This window comes from Salmo trutta, chromosome 28 (assembly GCF_901001165.1).
Source record: "Salmo trutta chromosome 28, fSalTru1.1, whole genome shotgun sequence".
In the NCBI taxonomy this organism is placed as follows: Eukaryota; Metazoa; Chordata; class Actinopteri; order Salmoniformes; family Salmonidae; genus Salmo; species Salmo trutta.
In genome coordinates this window covers 13,561,003-13,581,002 of record NC_042984.1, presented here as the reverse complement: position 1 = coordinate 13,581,002, position 20,000 = coordinate 13,561,003, and the positions used below count along the sequence as shown (strand labels likewise).

The 20,000-nt window shown below is 43.7% G+C and overlaps 2 protein-coding genes across 2 annotated transcripts in view; one reads left to right on the top strand and one right to left on the bottom strand.

The window, feature by feature from the left end:
• Positions 1–973, top strand: part of LOC115165525 (calcium-binding and coiled-coil domain-containing protein 1) — a 23,439-nt gene extending 22,466 nt beyond the window's left edge. The window contains exon 16 of the mRNA XM_029718711.1: positions 673–973. Coding sequence (XP_029574571.1) covers positions 673–700 — 28 coding nt within the window. The 3' untranslated portion in view covers positions 701–973. The remainder of the gene's footprint in view (positions 1–672) is intronic.
• A 9,543-nt stretch (positions 974–10,516) lies between these two features.
• Positions 10,517–20,000, bottom strand: part of LOC115166472 (retinoic acid receptor gamma-A) — a 26,565-nt gene continuing 17,081 nt past the window's right edge. Inside the window, exons 2-6 of the mRNA XM_029720369.1 lie at positions 17,743–17,906; positions 16,902–17,078; positions 16,034–16,238; positions 15,582–15,740; positions 10,517–13,596 (exon numbers count right to left, since the gene is read on the bottom strand). Of these exons, the coding sequence (XP_029576229.1) occupies positions 13,217–13,596; positions 15,582–15,740; positions 16,034–16,238; positions 16,902–17,078; positions 17,743–17,906 (1,085 nt within the window). The 3' untranslated portion in view covers positions 10,517–13,216. The remainder of the gene's footprint in view (positions 13,597–15,581; positions 15,741–16,033; positions 16,239–16,901; positions 17,079–17,742; positions 17,907–20,000) is intronic.

Genomic DNA, 20,000 nt, shown 5'->3' with positions numbered 1-20,000 from the left:
CACACACACACACACTGTACTGTCATTCTCCACACACACACACACAATGTACTGTCATTCTCCACACACACACACACACACTGTACTGTCATTCTCCACACACACACACATACATACACACACACACACACACACACACACACACACACACACACACACACACACACACACACACACACACACACTGTCATTCTCCTCACACACACACACACACACACACACAGGGATGTTATTTACGATGATAGGCTGAGTATGGCTCTCAGAGATGGAAGTTTTCAATATCAGGTCGTAAAAGAAGTTGAATGAGGGTGAGGAGGAGGAGAAAGAGATGGTGTAAGACAGTGTAAGGCACAGTGAGTGACGCAGGGGGGGAGGGAGGGAATAAGGGAGGACATGGGGACAGATTCGTTGACAGCAGGCTGTAGCAATGATTTGCCTACAGGCTAGTACCGCAGTCACGGGCCAATTTTCAGCATCATTAAAGCACTCTCCCACCTTTTCCCTCTATATTTCTCCCTCCATCTCTCACCTCTTTTTTCTCATATGCATTCCTTTTCTACGGTTCTGCTGTGCCCTGTCTCCAATACAAATTTAGCAATTGGGACAATAAAGATATTGATTGATTGGTTTGATTGACCCCCTTTCCTTTCTTGGTTGTTCCCTGTCATCCAGTGACCTGGCTGATACCTCTCAGTGGTAGAGTGGCGATACAGGACCAGATCTACACCAGCACTGGCTGTTTGGCCATTACTTTAACTTGCCATTCAGCACACAAGCACACACACTACAACTCACCTCTACTCTTGACAAACTATGTTAATATGCAATTTGCTTTTACATTTTATATGAACTTTTTCTTTGACGTATGACTTTAAGGCTGTTGTGTTGCCCCCATTATACTTAACATGGCCTTAAGAATGACATAATACCTGTCGTAACAGCTCAAAACGTAGTTACGACCTGACATAAGACTGTTATAAAGCGTGAAACATTTGACATTTAAAAGGGTTAATTAGATATTTAATAGTAATGTTTTATAACAGGGTTATTTCAGTTGCAGGAGGAGTTGATGTCGTGAGCTTAATGAATTGTGTTATGTCACTTTATGAGACATCATGTCAGGTCACTAATTAACATAAGTCAGTTATTAAAGGCTCCCTCTCTGATTTCAGTCGAGCCAGAAAGAAATACTGTATAATTGTTTCAACGTTTCGTCTCCTAGAAAAGAACGATGAAAAACATGGCGTTTATTTGTGGTTTATTTGTGTCCTGGTTGAGTCAGTCTGGTTGATGAGTACATATTGACAGGTCTCTCCATTTAAAACCTTTACCTCTTCAGAATACTGGAATAGTAGTTATTGTAACACACTACAACTATATTACAAGAATCATTGGAAAGTACTGACACATAACAGGATTTTCCTCATATTCAAACCTAAGATTTTATATTAGAAGCACTTTCTGTTCTTCATTATTATTTCATTCTTGCTTTATTAATGCTGTTCTAGTGCTTGCTGAGAGGATAATTACAGACAGAGAAGCATCTGAAATGGGAAAAACGATTGGTGGAAGTTTGGAAATAGAGAGATTAATCAAGATGAATGTTGAATGGTAGAGCAGAATGGTAGTTGTTAGAGTGGTCGGAGTGACATTTTAATGTTCTCTCATGTTTTTATTAATCTCATAATATATTCTACCCTCATCTACATAAAGCTATTGCTCCTGCAGGCTGGTAGCTGTAGAGTCCCTGCAATAAGAGCATACATCATACCACATTTTAACCTTAAATCAGTGTTTGGTTTTAAAGCTAAATCAATGTATTTGTTATAGAAGAAGTTATTCTAGATGTTCAGTTTTATTAGACTAGACGTACTGTACATGGTATGCACAAAGCTCTGCTTTAGAGTGATGCAGTTCTACATTTGTGCCTAAATAACAAATTGGGAAATGAATAGTCTCTTCTTCAGCCAAGCATTATCAGTCTGGCAAACAAGACTAGTAAACTAAGGAATCTCATGATAACATCATGTAATTTATAGATACAGATGTTACAAGACTTTATGGAAGGTTTGCCTGGAAAAGATTATTAGTACTGGTTTAATAATACTATATTTTTCATGATTTTCAACCAATACTCAACTTTAGTTATATCGTAATGAAGCTATATTCTGGTTTAGTTTAAGCTAATGACGTTTGATAAGAAGAGAAAACTAAAGCTAGGTCATTTAAAGGGGCTATCTGCGATTGTTGTTGTTTGAACTGCAGATTGCCCCGTCTAAGTTTCCTAGTGAAGAAAGAACAAGGTGATAGGGACACTTTGCTTGGTAGATTTGTAATTTGCTATATTTGCATCTGTTTGTTTTTTTGCAATAAGAGATGTTTTGGGGACTACTTTTTTTTTGAACACTTGGATACTCCTTATTAATCCAGTCTATGTTATCATAATCATTACCATAGTGTTTTGTTTACTCTTTTATTTTTCATTCTAAAGGTAAATGTAACCTCTCACAACTATATGGTAAGGTGTGAAATGTCAGTCCAAAGGGTAGAGATATTGGTTCTGTATAGGACATCACTGTGTTCCTTCACACAGAGGTATAGCTGTAGTGAAAGTGGGACATCTGTAACATATACAGTGCCTTCAGAAAGTATTCATACCCCTTGACTTATTCCACATTTTGTTGTGTTACAGCCCAAATTCAAAATGGATTAAATATATGTTTTCTCTCAACCATCTACACACAATATGCCGTAATGAAAAAGTGAAAACATGCTTTTATTTGCACATTTATGAAAAATGAAATACAGAAATGCACTGTAATTCAACTGTGATGGACATCCTTGAAGGCTGTGCTTCAGTGGGGTTTGGAGTACCCGTCTTCGTCTCCACACCCTTTCAGCTCTACTATAGTGTAATCTAGTACTTACACCTCTATTTGCTACTGAGGGTGGGTGAATTTGACATCCTGGTATGTGCACCAAAAGTTGCGTAGCACTGAGATCTATCCTTTTTGTTGACGTCATTTTAGATTTCTGTGGGAGTTCTATTCTATGTCTACAGTGAGCTGTAACTTCCTTCCAGGATACCTACCTACTCTCATTGCAATACGGCTCCAGTGGTTCGCTGGTGTGTATGATGTTTTGTTTGTTGGGGTCATCTTACTTATTTAAAAAATGTATATTCTTTGGTATTTATATATAGGGTCATTAAGCGTGATAATTGGTTTCTGTAATAATAATTTTAAAAAACGGATCTGTGTCAATTGTGTCTAATGTGTCTGTTTTCTTGATGGAAGAGAAATATTGAAACATTTTGGTTTGCTTCCTTCAGGGTATGACATTTCTGATATTAATTTGCTAATCACATGTCTCATCTTCTCTTCTGAATATCTATCTCCTCTCTCTCTCTTCCATTCCCTCACTCACTTGCTCTCTTCTCTGACCTCAGACCACATTCTGCATTATTTTCTTACCCTCCTGCCCCTCTTTACCTGTACCTCTCTCCTTCCCCAACTCCCCCTCTCCTTCATCTCCTCTGCTCTGCTCCCTCCAGCTCATGTCTGGGGTGACGGTAGCTAATTATAAAATCAATGATGCCGGGCTGCCTGGTTTACAGCCTGCTCTAAAACCTTAACTGGGAAATCACCGGTGGATTGATGTCTCCCTCACTCTTTATCTGTTTTAATTAGAAATGTAAAAGATATGAAGAGCCAGAGGCATCTTACTAGGATTCGTCTCAAATGGCACTCTGTTTCCTATATAGTGCACTACATTTAATCAGAGCTCTGGTTAAAAGTAGTGCACTATATAGGGAAATTGGTGCCATTTGGGATACAGCCATAGGCTTTATGACCTCTGCCAGGCAGGCTGCGTGCCCCCCAGCTCTCTTTGCCTCTCTTACCCAAATCACTTTTTTTCTTCCACTTTATTTCTTGTTTAATTCTCCACCCCTCCCCCCTTTTTTCTTCCCTGATCCCTTCCTAGTCTACCTTCCTCACTCGCCCTTGTCTGGTATATTCACTCATCTCTCTCACTTTCTCCATTACCCTTTTAAGAGCAGCTCTCTCTATCATTCCTCTCTCTCTCCCGTCCTCCCTCTTCATGCTTGTCTCTTCCTATAGTGAAGGTTTTAAATGGATGATAACTGTTGAGTGTGAAAAACCCTCATTCTTAGCAAGCTAGCTGAAGTTATACTGCATCTAAAGTAAATCTGGCTACATCACAATGATTAAAAAAATAAGTTTGTCAGACTAATTATTTGCCTCCTTTTGAAATGTCATCGTGTTTGGTGTGACGTTGATTATAAACTCAGCAAAAAAAGAAACATCCTCTCACTGTCAACTGCGTTTATTTTCAGCAAACTTAACATGTGTAAATATTTGTATGAACATAACCAGATTCAACAACTAAGACATAAACTGAACAAGTTCCACAGACATGTGACTAACAGAAATTGAATAATGTGTCCCTGAACAAAGGGGGGGGGTCAAAATCAATAGTAACAGTCAGTATCTGGTGTGGCCACCAGCTGCATTAAGTACTGCAGTGCATCTCCTCATGGATTGCACCAGATTTGCCAGTTCTGACTGTGAGATGTTACCCCACTCTTCCACCAAGGCACCTGCAAGTTCCCGGACATTTCTGGGAGGAATGGCCCTAGCCCTCACCCTCCGATCCAACAGGTCCCAGACGTGCTCAATGGGATTGAGATCCGGGGTCTTCGCTGGCCATGGTAGAACACTGACGTTCCTGTCTTGCAGGAAATCACGCACAGAACGAGCAGTATGGCTGGTGGCATTGTCATGCTGGAGGGTCATGTCAGGATGAGCCTGCAGGAAGGGTACCACATGAGGGAAGAGGATGTCTTCCCTGTAACGCACAGCGTTGAGATTTTCTGCAATGACAACAAGCTCAGTCCGATGATGCTGTGACACACCACCCCAGACCATGACGGACCCTCCACCTCCAAATCGATCCCGCTCCAGAGTACAGGCCTCGGTATAATGCTCATTCCTTCGACGATAAACACGAATCCGACCATCACCCCTGGTGAGACAAAACCGCAACTCGTCAGTGAAGAGCACTTTTTGCCAGTCCTCTGGTCCAGCGACGATGGGTTTTTGCCCATAGGCGACATTGTTGCCGGTGATGTCTGGTGAGGACCTGCCTTACAACAGGCCTACAAGCCCTCAGTCCAGCTTCTCTCAGCCTATTGCGGACAGTCTGAGCACTGATGAAGGGATTGTGCGTTCCTGGTGTAACTCGGGCAGTTGTTGCCATCCTGTACCTGTCCCGCAGGTGTGATGTTCGGACGATCAGCTGTCCGTCCTGTCTCCCTGTAGCATTGTCTTAGGCGTCTCACAATACGGACATTGCAATTCATTGCCCTGGCCACATCTGCAGTCCTCATGCCTCCTTGCAGCATGTCTAAAGGCACGTTCACGCAGGGACCCTGGGCATCTTTCTTTTGGTGTTTTTCAGAGTCAGTAGAAAGGCCTCTTTAGTGTCCTAAGTTTTCATAACTGTGACCTTAATTGCCTACCGTCTGTTAGCTGTTAGTGTCTTAACGACAGTTCCACAGGTGCATGTTCATTAATTGTTTATGGTTCATTGAACTAGCATGTGAAACAATGTTTAAACCCTTTACAATGAAGATCTGTGAAGTTATTTGGATGTTTATGAATTATCTTTGAAAGACATGGTCCTGAATAAGGGACGTTTCTTTTTTTGCTGAGTTTATATTCTCCGAAAGAAGGATTTTTAAGCCTTGAGACAATTGAGACATGGATTGTGTATGTGTGCCAATCAGAGGGTGAAGGGGCAAGGCAAAATATTTAAGTGCCTTTGAACGGGTTATGGTAGTAGATGCCAGGCGCACCGGTTTGAGTTTGTAAAGAACTGCAGCGCTGCTGGGCTTTTCACGCTCAACAGTTTCCTGTGTGTTTCAAGAATAGTCCACCACCCAAAGGACACCCAGCCAACTTGACACAACTGTGGGAATAATTGGAGTCAACATGGGCCAGTATCCCTGTGGAACACTACGCAACCATGTCTGTGTCAATTACTGATTTCACCTGCATTGCTACACTTTACACTTCAAAGTAAATCTCAGCTCTGTTAATTAAAAGTACACTCAAGAAAAACTTTTTTTTACCATAGTGATCAAGAAATAACATTAAAACAGAGTAATATGCCTGTGTTCTGTGAGTGTTTGGTGTGATGTTGATGGAATATTCTCCTGACCCTCAGAAAACTGGACACTGGAATGTTCTTGCAACGTTCCAATAAAACATGTCTAGAACATTAATATTGAAGATTCTGAGAACATGGTAGTCACATTCTGGGTAAATTGTGTTTGACATTAAGGGAATGGTCTCTTGGAAACACTCCTTGCACATCAATGGCACATTCCTATGAAAACATTAGACTCTTAAAGGGAAAGTTCTCTAATGCTTTGGGAACATTTGTTGTTAGGTGGGTTACTGCCTACTTATATGTCTCTGGGATGTCCTCATAGCCCCTGAATGTTTCATCACACACAGTCCAAGTCATGACGTTTTCTCTCTTTATCATACACTCTGATCTAACTTTTGTTCCTTACGTCTGGTCTGATCTAGTGCTACCATGCTGCTGGTCTGGTGCTACCATGCTGCTGGTCTGGTCTAGTGCTACCATGCTGCTGGTCTGGTTCTACCATGCTGCTGGTCTGATCTAGTTCTACCATGCTGCTGGTCTGGTGTTACCATGCTGCTGGTCTGATCTAGTGCTACCATGCTGCTGGTCTGGTCTAGTGCTACCATGCTGCTGGTCTGGTGCTACCATGCTGCTGGTCTGATCTAGTGCTACCATGCTGCTGGTCTGGTGTTACCATGCTGCTGGTCTGGTGTAGTGCTACCATGCTGCTGGTCTGGTGCTACCATGCTGCTGGTCTGGTCTAGTGCTACCATGCTGCTGGTCTGGTTCTACCATGCTGCTGGTCTGATCTAGTTCTACCATGCTGCTGGTCTGGTGTTACCATGCTGCTGGTCTGATCTAGTGCTACCATGCTGCTGGTCTGGTCTAGTGCTACCATGCTGCTGGTCTGGTGCTACCATGCTGCTGGTCTGATCTAGTGCTACCATGCTGCTGGTCTGATGTTACCATGCTGCTGGTCTGGTGTAGTGCTACCATGCTGCTGGTCTGGTGCTACCATGCTGCTGGTCTGATCTAGTGCTACCATGCTGCTGGTCTGGTGTTACCATGCTGCTGGTCTGGTCTAGTGCTACCATGCTGCTGGTTTGGTCTGATGTTACCATGCTGCTGGTCTGATCTAGTGCTACCATGCTGCTGGTCTGGTGTTACCATGCTGCTGGTCTGATCTAGTGCTACCATACTGCTGGTCTGGTGTTACCATGCTGCTGGTCTGATCTAGTGCTACCATGCTGCTGGTCTGGTGTTACCATGCTGCTGGTCTGATCTAGTGCTACCATGCTGCTGGTCTGGTGTTACCATGCTGCTGGTCTGATCTAGTGCTACCATACTGCTGGTCTGGTGTTACCATGCTGCTGGTCTGGTCTGGTGCTACCATGCTACTGGTCTGGTGTTACCATGCTGCTGGTCTGGTCTGGTGCTACCATGCTACTGGTCTGGTCTGGTGTTACCATGCTGCTGGTCTGGTCTGGTGCTACCATGCTACTGGACTGGTCTGGTGCTACCATGCTACTGGTCTGGTCTGGTGCTACCATGCTACTGGTCTGGTCTGGTGTTACCATGCTGCTGGTCTGGTCTGGTGTTACCATGCTGCTGGTCTGGTCTGGTGCTACCATGCTACTGGACTGGTCTGGTGCTACCATGCTACTGGTCTGGTGCTACCATGCTGCTGGTCTGGTCTGGTGTTACCATGCTGCTGGTCTGGTCTGGTGTTACCATGCTGCTGGTCTGGTCTGGTGCTACCATGCTACTGGACTGGTCTGGTGCTACCATGCTACTGGTCTGGTGTTACCATGCTGCTGGTCTGGTCTGGTGTTACCATGCTGCTGGTCTGGTCTGGTGCTACCATGCTACTGGTCTGGTGTTACCATGCTGCTGGTCTGGTCTGGTGTTACGATGCTGCTGGTCTGGTCTGGTGCTACCATGCTACTGGTCTGGTCTGGTGCTACTATGCTACTGATCTAGTCTGGTGCTACCATGCTGCTGGTCTGGTGCTACCATGCTGCTGGTCTGGTCTGTAGCATGGTAGCACAGTAATTGACCTAATCACTACTAGTAGGATTGGAAAGGTGGTGCCTGTGCAAATCAAAATACTGCTTTGTCTCATTAACCCCCTCCCCATACACCAACAACCGCCCTTGGACCCCTCCCTGTCCCTAGGGTTTCCATGGCAACGTGTTATTGGGGTTGACTATATGGGGCAATTTAGTGGTTCCTTGTAAAGCAGCTATTTAGTGGTTCCTTGTAAAGCAGCTATGGACCTTATTCTAATCCCCAGTCCCTCTTTATTGATCTGTATTTAATTATCGTTAATTATAGCAATCATATAATTGATAGAACCCCTGCCTCTCTCAGTTTATCACTCTCCTCTCTAGACTGCATCTGTTAATAAAAGCAACTGGATAGGCCTATAATGTACTGTAGTTTGAAGGACACTGTGTGTGGAAACATGCATCTCTACCTTCTCTGAAATTATATTGCTGCTATATTAGATGATTCTGATGATTGAAGGTAAACACCTTAACCCCCCTGCTGCTATATTAGAGGATTCTGATGACACCTTAACCCCCCTGCTGCTATATTAGATGATTCTGATGATTAAAGGTAAACACCTTAACCCCCCTGCTGCTATATTAGATGATTCTGATGACACCTTAACCCCCCTGCTGCTATATTAGATGATTCTGATGATTAAAGGTAAACACCTTAACCCCCTGCTGCTATATTAGATGATTTTGATGATTCTGATGACACCTTAACCCCCCCGCTGCTATATTAGATGATTCTGATGATTCTGATGACACCTTAACCCCCCTGCTGCTATATTAGATGATTCTGATGATTAAAGGTAAACACCTTAACCCCCCCGCTGCTATATTAGATGATTCTGATGACACCTTAACCCCCCGCTGCTATATTAGATGATTCTGATGACACCTTAACCCCCTGCTGATATATTCGATGATTCTGATGATTAAAGGTAAACACCTTAACCCCCCCGCTGCTATATTAGATGATTCTGATGACACCTTAACCCCCCGCTGCTATATTAGATGATTCTGATGACACCTTAACCCCCCGCTGCTATATTAGATGATTCTGATGACACCTTAACCCCCCCGCTGCTATATTAGATGATTCTGATGACACCTTAACCCCCCCTGCTGCTATATTAGATGATTCTGATGACACCTTAACCCCCCTGCTGCTATATTAGATGATTCTGATGACACCTTAACCCCCCCGCTGCTATATTAGATGATTCTGATGACACCTTAACCCCCCCGCTGCTATATTAGATGATTCTGATGACACCTTAACCCCCCCGCTGCTATATTAGATGATTCTGATGATTCTGATGATACCTTAACCCCCCCTGCTGCTATATTAGATGATTCTGATGATACCTTAACCCCCCGTGCTCCAATAGTAGGATCCACAGAGCTAGAGAGAAGGGAGCACACCACACTCTTATATGATGTCCTTGTTTAGCAAGACCCACAGACAGAGATTTATTGTCTGTGATAGCCACTGCTTTCCATGTTTGCGTCCCAAATGGCACCACATCTGCTATATAGTCCACTGCTATGACCAGGGTCAAAAGTAGTGCACTATGTCGGGAGTAGGGTGCCATTTGGGACACATCTCATGACCTATTAAAGTGTCTGCTTCATCTTATTCTATATGCGGGGTTGGTCTACATTGGCACTGCTCGCTGGTTGGCCTGTGTAGCCACAGTGTAAGACTGCCCTCTACTGTTATTCACTGTGCTAAGATGTGATCAGGTCACTGAAATGATCTTGTACCCAGTGGTCTTGTACCCAGTGGTCTTGTACCCAGTGGTCTTGTACCCAGTGGTCTTGTACCCAGGCTCACGGCTCACTGCTGGTGAAGGGGCGGGGCTATCATTAAAAAAAACCTGATAACACATAATTGGAAGTGTAGTTTAAAACACATTCATAACAGTGTTGTAAGTGCAATATAACATGTCATAACACATGACAAAACATTTTCCCATTCTGAGTCGAGGCTATTCCCGTAATAGAATGGACATGAACCTTCTTATGACAGTATAAAAAGGTCAGCCATTTTGGTAAGGGCAGTTGATCAACAATGGTCAGCCATTTTGGTAAGGGCAGTCAACAATGGTCAGCCATTTTGGTAAGGGCAGTTGATCAACAATGGTCAGCCAGCGCTGTGATAAATATTGTCATTTAATAGGATCTCTATGGTTATTCCCTCCGAGATATAAGGAAACTACCAATTGTTCAAACATTCACTATAAACACAGATGAAAACAGAAAGTAAAAGTAACACAATAAAATAATCTGTTAATCTCACAAAAGTAATTTATTTATATGGCTTTTTCTTTGTATGAGTTGGTATGAACAGAAAATTGGACAATACCTTGGCTGTGTTTTACAGAAAATAACACCTGCATCAGAACCATGTTGTCACAACGTTGTGCAACAACATCATCTCAGCGTTGTGTTTGCATCATGAATGCCTGGCAGGGCAGACATAGAGGAGCGGCTTCTCTGCTCCGCTCGGCGCCGTATGACATCACAGCACCATACAGAGAACATTCACCCAATGGCAGAGGAGACATGTTAAAGCATTAACACACACTCAAATCAGGTCAGGAGGCCCACATTCAGAGAGTACTGTACGGTAGGTCACTCTCTCTCTACTGCTGGGAGGCTGTCATTCCTGTTCATATTGCTTCACAGAGAGACTGCATACAAACCTCTGTACTGTATGTAGCCAGCCAGCTGCATTATGACCAGCTGGTTACATATTGTCTGAGACATTTTGGCAACAAAGACGATTGAGAAGAAATGAAACATGAGAACACAAAACGCTGAGAGAGAGAGAACATCATACAACCTTACAAAGACTTGATGATATAATGGCTTTTAGATGAGAAGGCAGTTGGTTTCTTGGATGCCAGCAGCACAGGTCAGGCATGGCAGGGCAGTGACAATGCTGCAGGCCAAATCTGGTCTGAAACAGGTTTGGTCTTTTCACACTAGTGAGCCAAGCCAACTAAGCTGTACGGAGCTGGGCTAATTATGCACTCACCATAGTTGTTGGAACTGTGGACTGAAGGACAATGTGAAGTCAGCACAGTTTGGGTTGGGTTGTCATGATAGTGTGAAAAGGGTAATAGACTGGCATCCAGGCCATTTGTAGACGAGTCATATATATTCTATGTACACAGAGATAGGGGTTAACTGGACAGATCCAATTGACTGAGTCAAAAATACACACATAAATATTGCCTGTTTCCAGCGCACACGCTAGGGTTTGGTCCTTACAGAGAAGCCCTGAGAAGTCTGTTTCCATGTCATTGTCCATAACAGATCCTGGTTGTGCATGTGTGTTTTTTATGTGGGTGTGGGTGTGTGTTTTTGTGTACGCAAGAGTGTCTGCTTGTGCACGTCGTCAAATAGTTATTTAATGTGACAGACATTTGATGATTTCTGTTGAGAAAAGATTGGCAGTAACGGTACTGTCAATATTGGACAATAAAGTTGTATTGTATTGTATTGCAACTTACCTTGCTAGCGGTGCCTGATTTAAAAACAGGATATCAAAGTGCTACATATACGGCCAAGTGTCAATCTCTGTCTAAGCACCCGAACCAAGATGGCACATCTGTTACAAGTCCCAGATTTAGTGTGTGTATGTGTGTGTGTTTGTGTGTCTAATTTAGGCGTGAAGATTTGATGTGTGTGTGAGCACTGGCTGGTGTCTAGGGTCACTGACTCTCTGTTTCTGAAAATGAGTTGTGAACTTTGGCACAAAGACACACGTCCAATCGGCAGCATAGTTTGTGTTGAAAGAAAGCACATGGATTAATGCCAGTCCCCTGATAACAACAAATCACAACTTGGGTCACTGTAACACAAGTTAACATTACTGAGTTGATTATCATTGACATCTACGGTGAGCAAAAGTGCTCAAAAAACACCAGTTGGAAAAGGAGATTCAGCTAGCGCTATGCCGGTTCTGATTCTGATTCCAAATCTCTCTGGGCATCGCCGCTGGAAAACTCCTCAAACGCAAAACCTCATCTGAAGAAATCAAAACCAGGATTACAAACAAAGACTAATAATATAATGGTATATAGATATGTATGGACTTATTCATAAATTGAAATAAAAATAAAAATCAAGAAAATAAAACAAGAAGAAATTAAACAATTTTTAAAAGCCCACCAAATGAATTAGCATTTTCAGTTTGGTTACAGTCTGTATTTCTTTTTGAGAAGTGTGCTTTGCTTTGCATCCGGATTTACTGTTCAGTTCATGCTGTCTGGTTTGGACATTCCTCTATATAGATACAAACAAGAAGATAGTAAAAAATTGACATTTATTTTGTCAAAGAGAGTATTCTTGTCATCTTCTCTCTTCTCTATATCACGAGTCACAAGTCCAGACGGTTGCATCATGTGGTTTCGCCGTCTCTCGTTTTATTATAGTCTCTCTGCATGGCACTTGTCAAGAACCTGCGAGTCAGGGAACCTGAGTTATAGTGTCTATACAGGCAACCATATGGCTCTGCTGTCCTGTCCTGTCCTGCCCTGTCTTGTTCTGTTCTGCTCTGTCCTGTCCTGTCCTGTCCTGCCCTGTCCTGTCTTGTTCTGTTCTGCTCTGTCCTGTCCTGTTCTGCTCTGCTCTGTCCTGTCCTGTCCTGTCCTGTCCTGCTCTGTCCTGTTTCTGTCCTGTCCTGTCCTGTCCTGCCTGGAGTGACGGATGTGCATTAGGGAGATAGAGGGGATGAGAAGGTTAGGGAGGGCCAGCACTGGAAGGGGTATGGTGTGTGTGTGTGTGTGTGTGTGTGTGTGTGTGTGTGTGTGTGTGTGTGTGTGTGTGTGTGTGTGTGTGTGTGTGTGTGTGTGTGTGTGTGTGTGTGTGTGTGTGTGTGTGTGTGTGTGTGTGTGTGTGTGTGTGTGTGTGTGATTACGTCAGTTAGTGTGTGTGTTTGAGTGTAGAGTCTCCATGTCTGTGATCTTCTCTACTCCTCACTGGGCCCTCCCGGCATGGTTCTTCCTAGCCCCTTCACTGCTACCCTCCAGAGCCCAGGATTCCCCCTCGCTCTCCGAGCCCCTGTCCCGATCCTCCTCCTCCCCATCATCATAGTCATCCTCATCTTCCTCCTCTGGGGAAGGCTCGCTGCCATTCTCTGTCCCCCAGCTGTCCTCCTCGTCCTCAGCCTCAGTCTTCATGGTGGTGGGGGGCTTGGAGGAGGCTGGTGGGACGGGTGGAGAGGCAGGCAGTGGGGAGCTCTCTCCACTGCTCTCTGTTTGGTCCTCGAAGGCCTCTGGGTTCTCTAACATCTCCCTGATCAGAGGAGGCATGGGGCCTGGGATCTCCATCTTCAGAGTGATGGCTCTCTCTGCCCCTGTACAGACAGGACAAAGAGGAAAGAGAAACGTTTGCATCATATCTGGAAGTGATTCCTTTTGGCTCTGGTTCTCCTGTCTGTGCCCTTCCGTTCTGTACTCTCTCCAATTCCTGTGTCCCAATCTTATTCTAACTGTCCTGTCAGAAAAATAATAAAATACGGAGAGAGAAAAAAGTCTACAACCCACCCTTGATGTTCAAGACAGTTTGGTCCAAATCTTAGCATATCTTCAATGTGTGTCAAGACAGTTTGGTCTAAATCTTAGCATATCTTCAATGTGTGTCGAGACAGTTTGGTCCAAATCTTAGCATATCTTCAATGTGTGTCGAGACAGTTTGGTCTAAATCTTAGCATATCTTCAATGTGTGTCGAGACAGTTTGGTCTAAATCTTAGCATATCTTCAATGTGTGTCGAGACAGTTTGGTCTAAATCTTAGCATATCTTCAATGTGTGTCGAGACAGTTTGGTCCAAATCTTAGCATATCTTCAATGTGTGTCGAGACAGTTTGGTCCAAATCTTAGCATATCTTCAATGTGTGTCGAGACAGTTTGGTCTAAATCTTAGCATATCTTCAATGTGTGTCGAGACAGTTTGGTCCAAATCTTAGCATATCTTCAATGTGTGTCGAGACAGTTTGGTCCAAATCTTAGCATATCTTCAATGTGTGTCGAGACAGTTTGGTCTAAATCTTAGCATATCTTCAATGTGTGTCAAGACAGTTTGGTCCAAATCTTAGCATATCTTCAATGTGTGTCGAGACAGTTTGGTCTAAATCTTAGCATATCTTCAATGTGTGTCGAGACAGTTTGGTCTAAATCTTAGCATATCTTCAATGTGTGTCGAGACAGTTTGGTCTAAATCTTAGCATATCTTCAATGTGTGTCGAGACAGTTTGGTCTAAATCATAGCATATCTTCAATGTGTGTCGAGACAGTTTGGTCTAAATCTTAGCATATCTTCAATGTGTGTCGAGACAGTTTGGGCCAAATCTTAGCATATCTTCAATGTGTGTCGAGACAGTTTGGTCTAAATCTTAGCATATCTTCAATGTGTGTCGAGACAGTTTGGTCCAAATCTTAGCATATCTTCAATGTGTGTCGAGACAGTTTGGTCCAAATCTTAGCATATCTTCAATGTGTGTCGAGACAGTTTGGTCTAAATCTTAGCATATCTTCAATGTGTGTCGAGACAGTTTGGTCCAAATCTTAGCATATCTTCAATGTGTGTCGAGACAGTTTGGTCCAAATCTTAGCATATCTTCAATGTGTGTCGAGACAGTTTGGTCTAAATCTTAGCATATCTTCAATGTGTGTCAAGACAGTTTGGTCCAAATCTTAGCATATCTTCAATGTGTGTCGAGACAGTTTGGTCTAAATCTTAGCATATCTTCAATGTGTGTCGAGACAGTTTGGTCTAAATCTTAGCATATCTTCAATGTGTGTCGAGACAGTTTGGTCTAAATCTTAGCATATCTTCAATGTGTGTCGAGACAGTTTGGTCTAAATCATAGCATATCTTCAATGTGTGTCGAGACAGTTTGGTCTAAATCTTAGCATATCTTCAATGTGTGTCGAGACAGTTTGGGCCAAATCTTAGCATATCTTCAATGTGTGTCGAGACAGTTTGGTCTAAATCTTAGCATATCTTCAATGTGTGTCGAGACAGTTTGGTCCAAATCTTAGCATATCTTCAATGTGTGTCGAGACAGTTTGGTCTAAATCTTAGCATATCTTCAATGTGTGTCGAGACAGTTTGGTCTAAATCTTAGCATATCTTCAATGTGTGTCGAGACAGTTTGGTCTAAATCTTAGCATATCTTCAATGTGTGTCGAGACAGTTTGGTCTAAATCTTAGCATATCTTCAATGTGTGTCGAGACAGTTTGGTCTAAATCTTAGCATATCTTCAATGTGTGTCGAGACAGTGTTACAGGTGCTCTAATGGACGATTCTTGACTCTAATCCACTGTACTAATACTGACCCTTAGTGCTGATGCCTCGGAGGTCAGTGATCTTCATCAGCATGCGGGGGAACATGTGGGGTTTGTTGGGGCGTCTGCGACGTGCGTAGATCTTCAGGGCCTCCAGGAGGGGCTCCTGCAGCTTGTCCACCTTCTGGGGCTCTTCCAGGTCCATACGGTCTGAGGGACGGATGGGGGAGAGGACAGAGTTATATACACAATACATGATCAACAGGACCCATCCATCACACTAGGATTGATGTAATTGCTGATTGATGTAATTGACGAAGTGTAAAGTATAGTGTATCTAAACTATTTTACCTCCAAATTTCTACTGGTATTGTAACTGAGTGAGGATGTTATCCCGGCCTAACACCTAACACCTAACACCTAACACCACAGACATTTAGCTCTGTATGTGCTCTTAACATTATTGGCAATAGAATCATGTTAATCCCCTCAGGGTGCAGTACCTCCAGAGATGAGGGAGATGGCGCTGAGGAGGCCCGTCTCTGTGTCGTCCATCTCCAGAGGCAGCAGCTGGCCAGCAAAGGCAAACACCAGGTCTGTGAGCGGGCCGAAGCCTGCGTTGTGCATCTGGGTCCGGTTCAGGGTCAGCCCGTCTGAGAAGGTCATGGTGTCCTGTTCTGGAGTGTAGCGGGTGCAGATCCTCAACATCTAGGAGTGTGAGAGAGACACATGAAATGTCTTTATTATTTTAGAACTTTGGTGAGTGTAATGTTTACTGTACATTTTTTATTGATTATTTCACCTTTGTTTATTATCTATTTCACTTGCTTTGGAAATGTAAACATATGTTTCCCATGCCAATAAAGCCCTTAAATTGAATTGAGAGATAGAATTAGAGACAGCGAGAGAGAGAGAGAGACAGCGAGAGAGAGAGCGGGGGTGGGGGGGGGCGGTTGAAGACAGAGAAAGAGAGGGGGAAGTATACCATAAATAAAATCGATGATCTGTATACCACAGGAAGTGCACACCACAGGAAGTGCATACCACAGGAAGTGTGATCCATATAGTAGGCTATGTTTACAAGCATTTCACTACACTCGCTACACTCGCATTAACATCTGCTAACCATGTGTATGTGAGCAATACAATTTGATTTGTTCTACATCTATTGTCCATAAAACATCTTCAGCTATTCAACTTTCCCTCCCAACAGTATGAGCCGACATGCAAAGTTATTCTTGCAATGCCATCTCTATCCACTGAGAGGCACTGTCCTCTTATCATTACATTTACACATGGCTTTCTGTGTAAATGAGACTTTATTTGATAACACAGATGGGGTTGAGGGGATGGGAAAAACCAGGTAAGTACCAGGATATCCAGGCAGGCTGATTTGAGGAGGGTGATCTGGTCAGCGATGGTGAGGGTGGTGAAGCCGGGAAGGCGCTTGGCAAACTCCACGATCTTGATGATGCACTTGGTGGAGAGCTCACTGAATTTATCCCACAGCCCCAGGTCCAGCTGCACGCGCTGCTCTGCACTGGAGTTCTGGAGGACGGAAGAGATACACAGAGATATATTATGAGCATGGCGGAGACACAGACAGGGTTCTTACTCAACTAGCTCTCACAGTCTCACAGAATTAGACGTCCATCCATGTTTGTCAAACGTAACATTTCAAACTCCAAAATCTTCAGGTTAGGTATAAACTCCGAATGGGTAAGGTAAGGCTTAAGGATAGGCTTAAAACTCAAATCTAAAAAACAACTTTCTATCGCAGGATTCAAACATGCACAAGAGGCAGATGCTTACGCCCATCCACCATCCACGTCCACAACGCCCTAGCAAAACCAAAACCTACTTCAAGGTAACAGCGCTCACTGTTGCCCCTAGTGGCCGTTTTCCATGTCATCTCCCATCGTCCTCAGACATGGATGGACATGAAATACTGACTTGTATCACGGAGGATCTGGCTGTCTGACTAGACATCAATCAGCTAGAATAATAACATCACTGTCTGACCATCAGCCAACCAGGTAGAATGTTCTCACAGTCTGACTTTACACCAACAGATCACCTTACCCCTGTTCTCACACGGTGACCATTGGAGAAATAAGATTTACCCTAAAGTGTCCATTTGAGTTGAGAAAGTATACATGTTCATAGCAGATTTGTGTCCGTATGTTGAAACAGAGAGATGTGTGAGACTTACGGTGTGGTATTTGCCCAGCTGCAGCAGTGAGGGGAAGGTGTCTTGGTGGGCCTTGCTGACTTTGTTAACCAGCTCCTCCAGTTCTCCACTCAGCTCATAACTCTCCGGCAACACCAACTCCTCCTTCACGTCCTTCTTCTTCTTGTTCCTGTCGTTACGCACCGCTGTGGGGTGGGGGGGTGGGGGAAAGAGGAGGAACACACAACATGTGAATAAGAATCTCAGTGACAACATGGATCAGTCATGATATGTAGGCCTAGCCACTGATGCTCCGCATTTCACTGATGTTACAAACCAGTTATTAAGCCATAGTATACAATACAGCTTATAACAGTACTTCATTAAACAAAGTGATGACACTATCTCCCATTCTCTTCCTCCCCCTCTGCATTGAGGTATTCCTGCTACCAGTCACTTTTCAGCCCTGTTTACAAACCACCTCAACCACTCCAGTACCCCTGCACATTGAATAAGGTACTGACCTGTCTAGACAACCACTCCAGTACCCCTGCACATTGAATAAGGTACTGACGTGTATATACAACCACTCCAGTACCCCTGCACATTGAATAAGGTGCTGACCTGTATATACAACCACTCCAGTACCCCTGGACATTGAATAAGGTACTGGTACTGACCTGTATATACAACCACTCCAGTACCCCTGCACATTGAATAAGGTACTGGTACTGACCTGTATATACAACCACTCCAGTACCCCTGCACATTGAATAAGGTACAGATACTGACCTGTATATACAACCACTCCAGTACCCCTGCACATTGAATAAGGTACTGGGACTGACCTGTATAGACAACCACTCCAGTACCCCTGCACATTGAATAAGGTACTGGGACTGACCTGTATATACAACCACTCCAGTACCCCTGCACATTGAATAAGGTACTGACCTGTATATACAACCACTCCAGTACCCCTGCACATTGAATAAGGTACTGGTACTGACCTGTATATACAACCACTCCAGTACCCCTGCACATTGAATAAGGTACTGGTACTGACCTGTATATACAACCACTCCAGTACCCCTGCACATTGAATAAGGTACTGACCTGTATATACAACCACTCCAGTACCCCTGCACATTGAATAAGGTACTGACCTGTATATACAACCACTCCAGTACCCCTGCACATTGAATAAGGTACTGACCTGTATATACAACCACTCCAGTACCCCTGCACATTGAATAAGGTACTGACCTGTATATACAACCACTCCAGTACCCCTGCACATTGAATAAGGTACTGGTACTTGACCTGTATATACAACCACTCCAGTACCCCTGCACATTGAATAAGGTACTGGTACTGGACCTGTATATACAACCACTCCAGTACCCCTGCACATTGAATAAGGTACTGACCTGTATATACAACCACTCCAGTACCCCTGCACATTGAATAAGGTACTGGTACTGACCTGTATATACAACCACTCCAGTACCCCTGCACATTGAATAAGGTACTGGTACTGACCTGTATATACAACCACTCCAGTACCCCCTGCACATTGAATAAGGTACTGACCTGTATATACAACCACTCCAGTACCCCTGCACATTGAATAAGGTACTGGTACTGACCTGTATATACAACCACTCCAGTACCCCTGCACATTGAATAAGGTACTGGTACTGACCTGTATATACAACCACTCCAGTACCCCTGCACATTGAATAAGGTACTGGTACTGACCTGTATATACAACCACTCCAGTACCCCTGCACATTGAATAAGGTACTGACCTGTATATACAACCACTCCAGTACCCCTGCACATTGAATAAGGTACTGGTACTGACCTGTATATACAACCACTCCAGTACCCCTGCACATTGAATAAGGTACTGGTACTGACCTGTATATACAACCACTCCAGTACCCCTGCACATTGAATAAGGTACTGACCTGTATATACAACCACTCCAGTACCCCTGCATATTGAATAAGGTACTGACCTGTATATACAACCACTCCAGTACCCCTGCACATTGAATAAGGTACTGGTACTGACCTGTATATACAACCACTCCAGTACCCCTGCACATTGAATAAGGTACTGGTACTGACCTGTATATACAACCACTCCAGTACCCCTGCACATTGAATAAGGTACTGACCTGTAATACAACCACTCCAGTACCCCTGCACATTGAATAAGGTACTGGTACTGACCTGTATATACAACCACTCCAGTACCCCTGCACATTGAATAAGGTACTGGTACTGACCTGT